General features: G+C 31.3%; 1 protein-coding gene across 1 annotated transcript; it reads right to left on the reverse strand.

Annotated features, from left to right (window-relative positions):
• Positions 1–131: 131 nt before the first annotated feature.
• LOC111640036 (ubiquitin recognition factor in ER-associated degradation protein 1-like) lies at positions 132–14,621 on the reverse strand. Its single transcript, XM_023386041.1, has 8 exons — positions 14,454–14,621; positions 12,915–12,987; positions 12,767–12,835; positions 12,623–12,694; positions 2,982–3,023; positions 589–677; positions 433–511; positions 132–363 (listed from the first exon to the last, which is right to left on the reverse strand). The coding sequence occupies exons 1-8, from the start codon at positions 14,582–14,584 to the stop codon at positions 292–294; spliced, it is 627 nt and encodes a 208-aa protein (XP_023241809.1). The 5' UTR covers positions 14,585–14,621; the 3' UTR covers positions 132–291.
• Positions 14,622–15,057: the final 436 nt, after the last annotated feature.

Here is a 15,057-nt window from a genome sequence, read left to right on the forward strand (position 1 = left end):
ACTATTATATTATAATGGTATTGCTATTCACAGAACTAAAAATATTTTATTACATTTGTAAATACTTATTGTGTTATTATATAATTTCCCATTTCTGTAGGAAAATAAGTAAAAAAATATTTGAAACTTTCTACTATATTCAAATGTACTTTAATTGCTGATATTTACAGTAATAAACATTCCAAAATTTTAACATACTCCTGCTCAACGATACATGCAACTTCAGTTACTTGTATGTATTGTTGCTGTAACAATTAAACCACTGATGTGTATCACTTTTTCATTCTAAATTCAGAATTCATGTTTTGAACGTAATTTTTTGCCTTTGCCTGAAAAAGCTTCAAAATTATCTGCTGGTTTATTCTGTAAGCATTAAAATCCATTTAATGTCTAAATTATGTATCAAAAAATATAAAATGTAAATATGATTACCTCTGTCTCATTCTGTACAGGTCTGACTGATCTCATAAATTTAATTGTGCCAAGTTCATGGTTATAATCTGGTATCCCTCTAAATTAGAAGTATAAAATTTGATGATAAATATTTTGTGCTAGATAATTTGAGAGGGCAAAGTAAAATGACTATACCTTATGGGAACTGCCTTATTTATTAAATTTGATAGTACCTGTGAACATTTCTTCTTTCCATCTAATCTATTACCTTTTCCACTAAATGCCTATAAAATAAGAAATATCGTATTTTTATTAATATATAACGTATATAAAGTTAAAAATATTTTAAATATNACAAGTCCATTTTCGAATTGCCCTCCTTAGCAATCCAATTGCTCCCTGTGGGGCGTGGGCCCCACGTTGGGAAACACTGGTTTGTGGCTAGTGTGACACGGGATAGCGTAGATTACGTTTGTGTTTTTGGAGAGTGTTGAGTTAAATTAAAATAAAAACAATGCCGACAAAAAAATTTAGTAGTGTAATATGGAAATATTTTACGATAGTAAATGACGAATGTGCTATTGCTACCTATCTTTAAAATTTCATATAAGTAATGAAATTCATTAAGATAAAAGATCCGTTAAAGATCCGCTAAAAAGTTACGGATACGGATACGGATTTTTTTTTCCCTCGGATATCCGCGGATACGGATACGGATATCCGGCACATCACTAATTCTAATGTAGCATTCTTTAAAAATAATGGATTTAACTTTTTTTACATTTGATTTTTATTAAGCACTTAATTTTTTGTTCTTAGATATTGAAGTGATCTTGATACAAGATACTATGCTGTTTTGTCACATTTATAAATAAATATAAGAAAAGCTATCTAGATTATATGGCTGGTCTTATTTCAAATGGTGTGAAGCCATTTATCAAATGAGTCGGCTAGTAAGGGTAAAATAAGACTAGGACATCACATGACTTTGTCGTATCATGATAGAATTGAGACAGAACCAGAAAGAAAGAAGCAATCCCTGCACTTGTTAGGAACAGAAGAGGCAATTCTTGCCTGACAGATGCAGACAGGTGAACTTTGCACTTGCTACCACAAGAGAGGCAATTCTTTTACCTGTCAACCATGGGAAAGGCGATCCTTGCACTTGCCAACACTGAGAGACAATCTGATCGCCATCAGTTGTTTTGTTCAATTTTTGTGCGCACAATTCTTGACCCCTAGACCTAAATTTCATTAGGTGCACTCTATTGCATCAGAGAGCAGACATTTGTCAAAGTCATGGACTCCTATTTTTTTACATTTAAATGGACCCTCATTATATTTTTGGAAAATGGCAGTTTTAGCAAAATTGATCAAACACAATTCTGTAAGCCACATAGAAAAGACTTCACTAATGCTCTGCCTCATTGATATTGATGCTACAAAAATATTATTATTATTTAATAGCTCTATAAAAATCATGAAAAGGAGAGACATCTTATATTTTATAATAGTTGCAATAGCATCCATATTCCTTTGCATTTAGTATTTTATGAGGGAGAGTCAAAAAGTAAGTTGCAATTGGCAAGAACTTTTTGTTGACAAACAATATTTAGATGAAATCTGGTAGCAACATTGGTAATACTTCTGGCTACAAGGTGTAGCAGATTTATCAGCTTAGCTATAGAGATTAATCAATTTTCAGACATAAAAGATGTCACGTAGTTGTTAGGAACAGAAGAGGTGATTCTTCTTGGAAGTTTGTGCAGAAATTCATTTCTTATGGACAAAAAGATGTAATCTGCCTGAAATTCAACACCAATTGAGGGAAAACTTGATGAGAAAACTTTTGCATGACACACACCTTTCAGATAGCATCATGAAGACTCTACTGGAAAAATTCAAATGGGAACATCCTTTCTACAGTCCAGACCTTGTGCCTTGTGATTTCCATGTGTTTGGCCCCATGAGAAAAGACCTTTTGAATCGCCAATATGACTGATGAAGACATCACAAATGTGACACAAAAATGGTTATCTCATGTTGGACAGAAATACTTCCAAGAAGGAATAAAAATACTCATGCCACACTATGATAATCACCAAGTTTATTTAAACACTTATGTTGAAAAGTAGCACTTGGATTGCACCTACATTCACACAAATAAAAAGTTTTGACACGTACGTTTCATACTTTATTTTTGGTACAAGTGCAACTTACTTTTCAACTCACCCTCATATTATCCACAATGAATAATGATATTTTGGAACTTTTCACTCAATAAATGATCTTTATAAATTGAACAGAATTGACTCGATAGCCATGTTTTGACTATACTTTGAGAGTCCCTGGTGTACAGATCTGGCTCTGTTCTGAATTAACCTACTTTATGTTGTTTAAAACATACAGTTGTAAGTACTTCTTAAAGATTATTAATAAAGAAATGTTTACAGAAATTTAAATTTTAATAGAATATAACTATAAAATAGAATATTTTAATCAATTGAATAAAATGCTTGTTTTCAAGTTAAGCAAATTCTTTATAATAGTAATTTTACTAACACATCAGAACATTTATTTGTACTTACAATAAAACTATCAGAATGAACTTCTTCGGGAGCAGGAAGAGACTGAAAATAGAAATATATATATGAAAAAAAACTTTTATTCTTACATTATTTAAATTTTTATTATTACATGAACCTTATCTATGTTATCATTAATTATTTGCAATATGCATTAATTTTGAAAAAAAAGAAAAGATATATAATTCAGTTATTTCATTAACAAAATATATATCACATAAATAATTACTACCGATCACTTCATAACACTATTCTTAAAACTCAAATTAAATAAATTAGTAAGTCATGAATAAATAGTTTAAAATTAGATATACCGATACTATGTGAAATAAAATTGTCTAAATCTAGTCTGATTCTCATACAACAGAATTCTCACTTCAGCAATGGCAAGCAATAATGGCATGCACTTACCATTGTGACATCACTTTGGGATAAAAATTTGTCTGCAAGTGAGCTGAACTGGTCTTTTACTGGATAACAAGCAGAAAGAATAGAATTTAACCAACAGGAAAATAATTTACAAGAATGATGAAATTCGAACTCAAATAGCCAGAGTGACAATTATTAAAAATCTATGTGCTATATTCAGTTCAAAATGAAATTAAATCATGTGAGGATGAATTGAAAAGTTTTTGGAATGACAACTTGGAAATCATTTATTTCATTTTCATTCTGCTTTATTTCTCAACATAATCCTCTCAAATCTTAACATACTTGATCTAATGTTTTTTCAGCTTTTCAATTCCCTCCTGGAAGTGATTTTCTCCAAGACCCACAGAATAGCTATTTAGACTCAATAACCTCTTCAAATATCTCTTTCCAGCTAAGAATGTCTTGAGTTTTGGAAACAGGTAGAAGTCTGAGGGAACTAAATCTGGTGAATATGGGGGGAATGTAGGAGAATTTCAAACTTAATTTCTGCCTGTTTTTGACGAATGACTGCACTTGAATGAGCGGGCACATTGTTGTGGTGAAACAGCACTTTTCTTGATCCTATTCAGGCATTTTTCCAGGATTGTTGCTTTGAACTTGTCCAAAGTATTGTTGGTTTCTTGAGACACCAAAGGAATTTTGTTAATTGATTATCTTGGCCATTTACATAGTATTGAAAAAGGAAAAACTATGTCATCTTGCCAACTGAATAAATGGTCTTTGCCTTCTTTGGAATCTGACCACCCTCTCCAATCCACTGTTTTGATTGAAGTTTTGTTTCTGGTATGTAATTGTGAATCCATTGTCATAAATCATCACTTGAAATCTGTTTGATTTCTCTTAAACATGTGAACGGAGGGGTAGAGCGTCAAGCTTGAACCCACTTATCAGCTTTGTTGTCAAGTGACGGCTTTAGGGGGCTAAAAGTGAGTGGGGAGATCGATGAGTAAGTTGACAGGTTCCCAAATAAATACACAGGTTGAACAAGAATAACACATTTAATAAATGCTAAAATTATACAATGCAAATGGCTACAAAAATGGGAATAATCAAAAATTCTAGGTCGCAACAATGATTAATCTATTCTTGTCTAAGTTCCGGACCCTTTCCATCCAGTATTCTCCAAGTTAACTATTCTTAATCTATCTTATAACTAAGAGAGAGACCCGAGAGATAGACCTCTCAGAGATTGTATACAAATAAATTTGCTTAATAATACCTCTACGTTCCCAATCTTGTAGTATGGGTTGTTGGTAAAAACATTCCTGGATTGGCGGAGTTGACCATTGGAGATTATGGCAAGGTGGCGAGGGACATAGTGGTGGTATGGGTCAGTTGAGGTCCGCAGTTGACATCCGCCCGGAGGACTGTGTCCAAGCCCTTTTTATACACGTCCTGGAGGGGTGACTAATACTAAGTCTGATGCAATCCCATGTAAGTTCAACTTATGTCAGGGGTTTGTTTATATTACTTGTCAGGAATCAAACTTTTCTTTAAATTTATTACTTTTTTCTATCCGTTATTATGACACTTTCCCATTATAAATTTGACAACAGCTGTCAAATACACTGAATTAATTGCCAAAGGTGACTAAGGTCAGAGTATGTGGTGCAACCTGAGTGATGATTGTTCAATTGGTCTACCCTTGTCAGTGACCCTTTTGTTGCCCTCTATTGCATAACAAGTTGAGGTTCTTGTTAATTGGCTAGTTATTTGTACATTGAAACAAAGATGGAAATAATCCCCCTGTTGTGAGGGGAGAACTTTATCTGTCGTCCTGAATGTCTTTGAAAGCTTAAAAGGTCACCTTCCGATGTGACACAGAACATTGATGGGTCAAAAGGTCTAATTTCGACCTCCAAGAAAGGGAAAACTGGAGGAAGAAAAGAAACAATGATGAATAAAAAATTTGTGTTAAGTTTTAAAACTCACAAAAGAGCTTAAATCCTCACAAAAAATTCCAAACTCTCGGCAGAAAGTCTGACTTGAATGCATTTTTGCTCCAGACTGAGTAAATGTGACACCCATCTTGCAGACAACTTCTTTAAACCCAATAGGTTATGCAAAATATGTACTACTCGTTCATAGGAAATGCCATAGCTTCCTCAATTTCATACACTTTGATAAAGCAAATCTTCTAACACCATGTCATGGACTTTATTCACAATTTCTGGAATGGTAAGTTTTTGGATGTCCCGAACATGATTCATCACTTGTGTGTGTGCAGCCATGTTTGAATTCCAAAACCCAAAAACTTACTGAGGAAAATGAAGACAATAAATTGCCAAGAACTCATTGTCCAAGCTGGATTTGATTTCTGTTGCAGTTTTTCCCTCCAAATGGAAAAATCTGATAACAGCTCAAATTTCACTTTTCTCCATGTACGAACAGGCACAGGGGGTAATTCACTTTCAAAGCTTGTAAAAATCTAACTATTGGCCAGATCAATGTGAAATTTGGAGTCAATACATATGAAATATTTGCTAATGCAGCATAGAAAAATATTTCCAAACAAAACACCCCCTAGCAATGATTCCAGAAATTTTTCAATCTTTCTTCATAGTGGAATAATTTCAAAATTTTGGCAAAGTTAGATTATGCTCCAAAGTTGTAAATTACATACAGTAAGGGACATGTTATGATGTAACATGTTTTCATAATATTGACAAATCCATCATATTATTTTGTATAAATCACAACTATCAATAAGATTGAGATTTATATGTATATGTATGTAGGAGAATGTATATGTTGCCCATATACTGATAGTCAAACTAATTTAAAATGTTTATACAAATGAACATTGCATAATTTACTACATTTAATCTTAAAATAAAGTCAAATAAGTATACATTTAAAATGGAAAAATTTATTCTTTTTAAAACTAAAATTACTTTTACACCTGAAACATTGTTTCTTCATATGTCTCAATCAACTTTCACACACCATTTCAGTTAAGAGTGTAGTTTATTACCATCCTGTTTTTTTCATTTGTTTTCATTAAACATACATTTAATAATTACATAATAATTATGTAATTATTATTAATTAAATTATATATTCAAATTATCATCATAAAAAAAATGAAAATCTGAGTGTTGTGTTTTAATTGGACACACAAATTTATTAAATGATATATTCTATATTAATAAAAACAATTTGTTTATTGTTTATCTGCTCAAACTCATATAATTTTCCTGATTGACAAATGTATTGTATAATGTATAAGTAACAAAACATTCAATTTTAGCAATTCTGCAATTTACGAAATGAGTACTTGACAGAACCAGTATATTTTTACCAAAATTATTATTAGCTCAGGCCATTGGGCTGGGTATTTATGATTGCATTTATCATTGTGAATAACTGTTAATAATTAGTTTTCATACTTCTATGGTTATTACTTTAATAAAGCTGTCAGCTAACATCTAAATAATTTCCTTTCAAACAAGTTAAATCTAAGGCGAATATACTGATATACACTCATTCCTCAGTAACTACAAGGGATTAGTTCCTGGAACTACAGATACCAAAATCAATAAAGGCTCAAGTACTTAAAATGGTGCAGTATTTGCATATAACCTACAAACATCCTCCTGTATCCTTGAAACTATTTTTAGATTATTTAGCATTTACACTATTAAGCATTATATGAAAATAGTTGTCTGTAAACGATACAATGTCGCAAGTGACCAAAAAAACTGTACATGTTCAGTACAGACTTATCTTAGGCCTAGGCCTTAGAAACATCTTGTCTAAGTAAATAGTATAAATCAGCAACAACATAACATTTTCTTTCTTTCAATATTTACAGATTGCTTTGTTTTAATGACCTGAAAGAAAATTACATAAAATAAAACATGAAATATTTTAAGTACAAGCTAGTTACAGTGTTGCTTTTTGAAACTTTCTGCATTTTTTTTCAAATATTTTTGATTCACATTTGATTGAATCCATACAAATATCAGAGCATAAATATTGTAGTCCAATATAGAGGTCTGACTATAATATTTTTGATCTGATATTTAAAAAATTTGTAACTTAAAAGATATTTCAATAGTGTACATCCCATGTAAAGAAATACTTATAAACCTTACAATCAAATTAGCATTTAATATGAAATGGTCAAGATTCTGTTTTTCAAATTTTTGTTATATCTAATGATTAATAAAATAAGATCACATTATAAAATGTATCTAACATATAAAACATTTAAACTGCATATATAATTTTAATATATACTTGAGTACTTTAGAAAAGTAATGTTAAAGAGAGAAACAATATAGATTTCTTGAGCGGAATGTAAGCAGAGCTCTTCATAAGTCATAAGCTGTTTTGTCTGTGATCGAAGGTCAAAGCAATCACATGACCATTGAACATGATTTTTTGAAAAAATGTACAACTAGGCATGAGCCAATGTTGTGACCAAGTGGAATTTCAAAATTCCATCTAAGGGCTAAGATATTCAAGGTCAAAATTTGCCATGTAAACTCTACAGGCCAACGACCAGTCATAAGTTTAAAGCAACTGCACAACCACTAAGCATGCAATTTTGCAAACACAGTATGTTCCAAAATAATGGATCCACTTTGAAATAATGACATTAATAAAGGAATAAGAAGCACATTGTAAAACTGATTCCAATGCAGACAAAGTATTTTAATGTCACTACTGAATGAATATAGAGCTTCATAATTAACATGTAATCAATCACCCCTTGGTCCAATTTTTCTAACTGGCTCCCAATTTCCTGTACATTTGCCCCATGAACAGTCATTTCTGCCCCTTCATATCTGTTTGCAAAACAACAGAAGAGAACTTATTATGATATCATATAATAATTTTATCAAAATGCATTGTTAAAACTCATACAGCATTAATAAAATAAAAATACAGTAGAACCTCGATTATCCAGACCTCTATTATCCAGATTTTCGATTATCCGGATTGTTCAAAATAAGCAAAAATTTTATGAATTTGCTGATTTGTACTTGGCGAATTACAACACTGTTTATGTACGTGATGGAATGTATAACTTTTTTGTTTCAACAGCATCTCACCCAGCACAGTGGTCATAAACTCTTAAATATATTTTACGTCGTAATAAAAATATAACTTGGCATACGTATTTATAAATTATTTATATTCAAATTACATCATTTCTATGACCAAGGGCTGTGTAAGGCATGGACGACGTGGGCCACCGCCTATGCCTCATGGTCCAAAGGGCCTCAAAGGTTTATGCATTAATTAAAGGCCGCGAATGCAACAAAAAAATTTTACTCATCATAAAACAATAAATAGTTTGTCAAATTTTTATTCATAAAAATCAGTTTCAACTGCTTTTTATTTTATAAAATCCGTCTTCTTGCGCCACCAGAGGGCCTTTTAAACAATAGGTAGTCTGTTAGCGTTGGTCAGTAGTAGTCCAAATTCAATACGAACGTTTGTTTCTTGAAAATTTGATCACGATTTAAATACAGTATTTACTTTTAATATTACCGATATGTCATCAAAAAGAAAACGTGTTGTATTATCATTAAAAGACAAATTAAAGTATTTGTTTCGATTATCTGAATTTTTCCTTATCCGGACTACCTTCATCCCCAATTAGTCCAGATAATCGAGGTTCTACTGTATATATAGGATATACATGTTCCAAACAGAGAGGCATCTCTGCTTCAGAAATTAAATTGCAATTAAAATGCAAAATAACACACAGTATGGTATAAAATACAGGACTAGTAATGTGCCAATACTGATACTGTATTGATACTTTCCTTCAATACTAAGTATGTTTTGTATTCAATACTTTTAGTTTGATACCAATACCAGATCAATACTTTCCTGGGGTATCAAATCTGGTATTGTTACATTTATCACAGACAGGTAAGATCTGACTGAAATTGGATTTTGCAGCCAAATTCAAAACTAAAATTGAATTTGGGTTTTAAAGTCAGTTTCAGCCAAAACTGAAGCAAAATCTTACACTGTGTTTGGTTAAGTTAAATTTATTATACAGTAAATATTAATGACCAAAAAAACAATAAATTTATTACACCAAATTTCATTTTCAAAATCTATATATAGTATGCTAAAAGTTCAGATTAATTATAAATATATGCACTATTTATAAATAACTTGAAAATATATTAAAATCTCAAATAAACTAATACAGTATTGGTAACATTCAGTTTATATTAGAAATCAGTTTTAATAATTTGTTAATAATAACTAACTAGAATAAAGCATGTTATTTATATTAAAATTAAAAGTTTCAATTACACAAAATGTTTCAAAATCAAGCCACAAACTGAACAGTGACAGCTGGTCAGATTTCCAGTTTTCATAACCAAAGATGATACTGTCTGGTATCAACAGTTTAGAATCAATACCATATTAATTAATACTTTAAAACTACTCACAATACCAATATCAATGCTTCTATGGTATTGGGATGTCCCTATACAGGACAGTAGTAAATTAGGGGTGAAATTCTTTAAAATATAGTTCTAGAATACAAGATAAATTAAAGGTTTCATCATGGGAAAAAGGAAAATTGTTCTGATCAGGTTGTGGCAAATTATATCAATTCTAGTGGTGAATATAGAACAAAAAGGTCATCTGGAAGACCCTCTGCACTGAATTTCCATCAAAAATAGTAATTTGCAGAAAACTTAGTAATTCTACAATGAGTCTGAGGTAAATTGCACTTCATCTAGTCATAAACATGTCAAAATCAACAATATACAGTTATGAAATCATCTACAAAATATGAAAATGAAACAAATTCTACCTGTACATAAGAGCATAAAGAAAAGCATTTGGCATGGGCAAATGCTTATCACATGACATGGACTGATAAATAGCAAAAAGTTATATAGAGTGATGAAAAGAAATTCAATGTGAATGAGCCAGATGTCTGGAAAATCTATTAGCATGATATTAGGAAAAATGAATTAATTTACTCAACAGAGCAAAGTGATGGAAGTGTTATGGTGTGATGTGCAATTGGATGGTGTGATATGACAAATCTAGCTTTTATCTCTAATTGTATCAATACTGCAGAATATCAGCAAGTACTAGATATGAGATATGCACCTAATGTCATTTTCAGATAAAACTGGAGGGAAGTTTTTCCAATTTTGACAAGATAAAGCACCCAATCATAATGCAAAATCAACTTGGGACTGGTTTTTGGCAAATGGTTTGTATGTTATGGACTAGTATCTTACCAAAGAAAGTATATAGCAGAGGCGGTGAACCTTTATGGGCCCACATGCCATATAGTAAGTATACTTAGTTTTTAACATGGTTATGCATGCCAAAGTTTTAGACTTCATATAATGATATTTAAATACACTTCTGGTCATTAAAATTGCTATACCATGAAGGTGGCATGCAACAAATGCAAAACTTGCATGAAAGGTACAACATGCTGAGATATGCAAATGATTATCATTTCAATGCATGCTTGCAAAGCAGGTAGGAGTAAGGCTACCTACAGTCTGTATAAAAGGGAAGATTGTAAAGCTGGTTTCTCATGCAAAAATTGTATTTGCATGTTGGTTGTTTCTGTAAAGGTTTTGTTATGCCTAGTGTAAAAAGGAGGAATGCCTCCCAGTATGTGTCAGAGTTTGATTGTGGTAGAAGCATGGCCTATGGAGACTGCAATTTATTGTTCCCCAGCAGCATTGCTGCTCATGTTGGTCATGATCACGACTGTCATGACAATATGGAATTGATGGGTCCAGAAGGGCCATACAGAACACTATGTGGAATCTCAGCAGCTTGTGGTCAGTAACACCTGAGAAAACAGACATCTTTTCCACATGGCCTTGCAGGATCATACAGCCATATCATGTACCCTAAGTCAGGAACTTGGGTCACTTTCAGAACAACAAATGTCTGTGCAGACAGTGTAATGACATCTGCAACACTATGGATTATGCTTATTTTACTGTAAAAGTCCAAAGTCTGGTAATATCTAATGATATTGAGTGGTAAAAATCCAATATCCCTGCTAAAATGTCCATATTTCAAGCTTTTACCGAGATACTGGTAAATGTCTATAGTAACAAATTGGCTTGGGTGAAAAAAGTATTTGTATGTATCTGCTGTTTAGTAATATAGTTTTAAAATGTAAATTTAAAAAATTAAAGTATTATTGTAATGATTTTTTATATAATTTACAATAGTAGTTATTATTGTAAAACTACAAGGAGTGGATTGTTTAAATTATTTGAATCACTAAATTAGTGCTAAAGTTACGAATGTTTGGACATTTTTTAAATTGTAAGTATATTTAATTTTTTTAAAAAAAAAGTCATGTAAAAATGTATTTTAGAAATGTAATTTTAATTTTTGGTTTATAGTAAACTGAAGAACAAAGGTCTTGTAGTGGTCCCTGTATAAGACCTTAGCATCAATGCCTCCAAGATTACATGGCATCAATAAAAAAGCAAAGAAATACCATTGCTTTATTCACTCTAGCCTTGGAGGAATACATGCATACACATTGGATCAAGACAAACTTTTACACAACTCAAGTAACAAAACACAAACATGGCACATGGGAAAAAACTCGAAATTTACAAGGCAGCAAGGGAAGAAACGGTCATCAACTATAAAGACAATACTATAATGACCCAGGCATGGAGGGCCTTAAACAAGATACAAAAAAATTACACCACAAGAACAAACATGTCATTAGTACTAACCAACCAATCATAACATGTAAGTGCTAAATTTTAAACAGTCTAACACATGACATTCTATTTTTAGAAATTAAAAAACATTTACTAGAGGCATCATCACATACATTGTTCTATGTTTGAAAGACTTCAAAATCTCAAGATGGAGGCATAACACCTCTGAAAATGTTTATTCTAATAATATTTCACGTTACTGACGGAGCTTTGTGATTTCCACCTCTTTCCCCGTACGAAAACACAATTTTGGCCATTCAGGTGTGTGTATGAAAGGCCAAAGAGTCATCAACACAGATGAGGTGATTGCCACTGCTAAAAGTGTACTTCAGATGGTTTTGAATGAGGGGTTCCAGGATATTTTCAAAAAAAAAGAAAAACACTATTACCACTGGATGAAGTGTGTTGCTAAGGAAAGTAAACTGTGTCTAAATGTATACAGAGTCAATAAAAAACTTTCTGTGTATTTTTGAATGTACCACATATATATTTAATTATAAATACCTGAATATCTTCCTCATTCATATTATTTTTATGTTCTGGTTCTTTATAACCAACAGCAGTTGCAAATTCTACCTAAATAAAAAAAACAACAATTTTATTTAAAATTATGCTTAAATCACAAATTATATATTGATTAATTCTTACTTTCATATCACATTCAATAATTGTAACTGCTTCACCTGGTTGGGTTTCTAAAACACACAGTTCATAAATCTGAAATGTATCATTATTAATTAGATACTAAGTAATTTTAAATTTAATTTATAAAAATGAAAATAAATATATATTATACCTTGCTGTTATATTCAATAGCAATAATATCTCCAGTTGTTAAACATGCAAAATTTCTTAATGCATTTTCCAGACTTAAATGTTAAAAAAACAACTTGAAATAATAATAATTTTAAATAATATATTACAAAATATACTTTGCAGTAGCAACAAATTTATTAATATTTATTAAAAAAAGTATTGAAACATTATTCATTTAGTTTTAAAGCTTAAAATTAAAATTAATTCTCATGAAATTTTTAGTTTAATATCTTCTGATAAATTACAAAACATTATTAATATAAACCTAGAAGTATTTGCAGTTAGTGAATATTGAGTGATATACAATGGAGGAGCACATAATGATTATCAAAATTTATTATAGGTATGAGGAGGTTTTGCTGTGACTACATGCAAATTACATGGTATTTTTGGTTGGAGAAACATGCCAAATGAGTTGACTGTGCAAAGACTGGTTCGAAAATTTGAATAAACAGGTTCGATTATGGACAAAAAAAGAACTGGCCATCCTCATACCAGCTGGTCAGTTAAAAACATTGCCACTGCAAACATTAGTGCAGCCGAGTGTCCTGAAATGTCAATTTGCCGTTAGTCACTGGAATCGGACATTTCAAGAAGTACTATGCAGCAGATTTTGACAAAAGATCTGCATCTGCACCCATTCAAGCTTCAACTGACTCAGGAACTGAAACTAAGCGACCATTTGATGTGCCAGATATTTGTTAATTGAGTACTGGAGGATCAGCAAACAGATGAAAATTTTGCTCAGAAAATCATCTTTAGTGATGAGGTGCATTTCCACTTTGATAAATACAATAAGAAGCAAACTTGCCACATTTGGGGCATGGAAAATCCTTGTGTTGTTCAAGAACAACTGATGCACGTCCAATGAGTAACAGTTTGGTGTGGATTTTGAACTATTGCAGTGATTGGAGCTCACTTTCTTTGAAAATGAGGCAAAAAATGCAGTTACCGTCAATAGTGTACATTACCATGAGACATCAGAGTTTTTGTGGTCTCATTTGGACATCGTGGATTTGAATGACATATGGTTCTAGCAGGATGACGTCACCTATTGTACAACCCAGAAAACAACTGAGACGTTGCAGAAGAAATTTCATGGGTGATTCATCTTGCACAATAGTGATTAGAATTAATAACCAAGATCGTGCACTCTAACACTGTGTGACTTTTTTATCTGGGGATTTATAAAGTTCAAAGTTTGTGCCACTAAAATAATAACAATTAAATTAAAAGCAGAAATTCGTAAAGTTATCAATGAAACTGAGCCATAACTGTGTGAAAATGTAATTGAAAATATTGTCAAAGAATATGTGTGTCAAAAGATTGTGGAGGGGCATTTGTCAGATATTCTATTCCACATTTAATTGCAATGTTTACCCTTTTAAAATGATGTAACAACTTTGCCAATAACAAATAAATGAAATGTTCTTTTTAAAATTTAAATAATGAGTTACTTTTGGAACCCCCTGTATTATTTTAACTAATTATTAATTAAAATTCTATTTAAAAAGGATACACAGCCTTTGGATTTGTTATATCTAAGAAATCTTCTGATTGAGGTTGAAATTTTGAAAAATTAGCAACAGGCAAAGCAGCACTTTCAATTTGAAGAATGCCTCCTTCTTCTAACAATAAATTTCTCATCATCTATTAAAATATATAGGAATATCATTTAAGAAGATTATTTTTATAAAAATTTAAGACATAAATGAATAAGAAAAACAATATTTATAATAATAAAAAAACAGATAAAGATGGAATTCCATTCGATAGTATACCAGGCGTACCAATTAATAATGCAGATTTTGTTCAATAAATGGGATTACAGATATGTTGACATATACATATATCTGATTTGATGCGTATGCCATTTTGTTGAATTGACAACAAGCTTTAAAACTCTATACATCAAATTTTCTGAAAGTGTTAACATCACAGATATTTTTATTCTTAAATATGTTAAATTTTGTCCCAAAAAAAGAACATTTGCAGGAAGTTTTAATTCATTACTTTATTTTGAAAAGTGTTGCTGAAAGTTATTGTATACTTCAAGAAGCTTATGGTAAGACAGAGTTCACTAAGTTCAGCATTATAAGCACTTTTTATCGCAAATACTTTTG

This window comes from Centruroides sculpturatus, unplaced genomic scaffold (assembly GCF_000671375.1).
Source record: "Centruroides sculpturatus isolate CEXI.00-Female unplaced genomic scaffold, Cexi_2.0 scaffold1416, whole genome shotgun sequence".
Classification (NCBI taxonomy): domain Eukaryota; kingdom Metazoa; phylum Arthropoda; class Arachnida; order Scorpiones; family Buthidae; genus Centruroides; species Centruroides sculpturatus.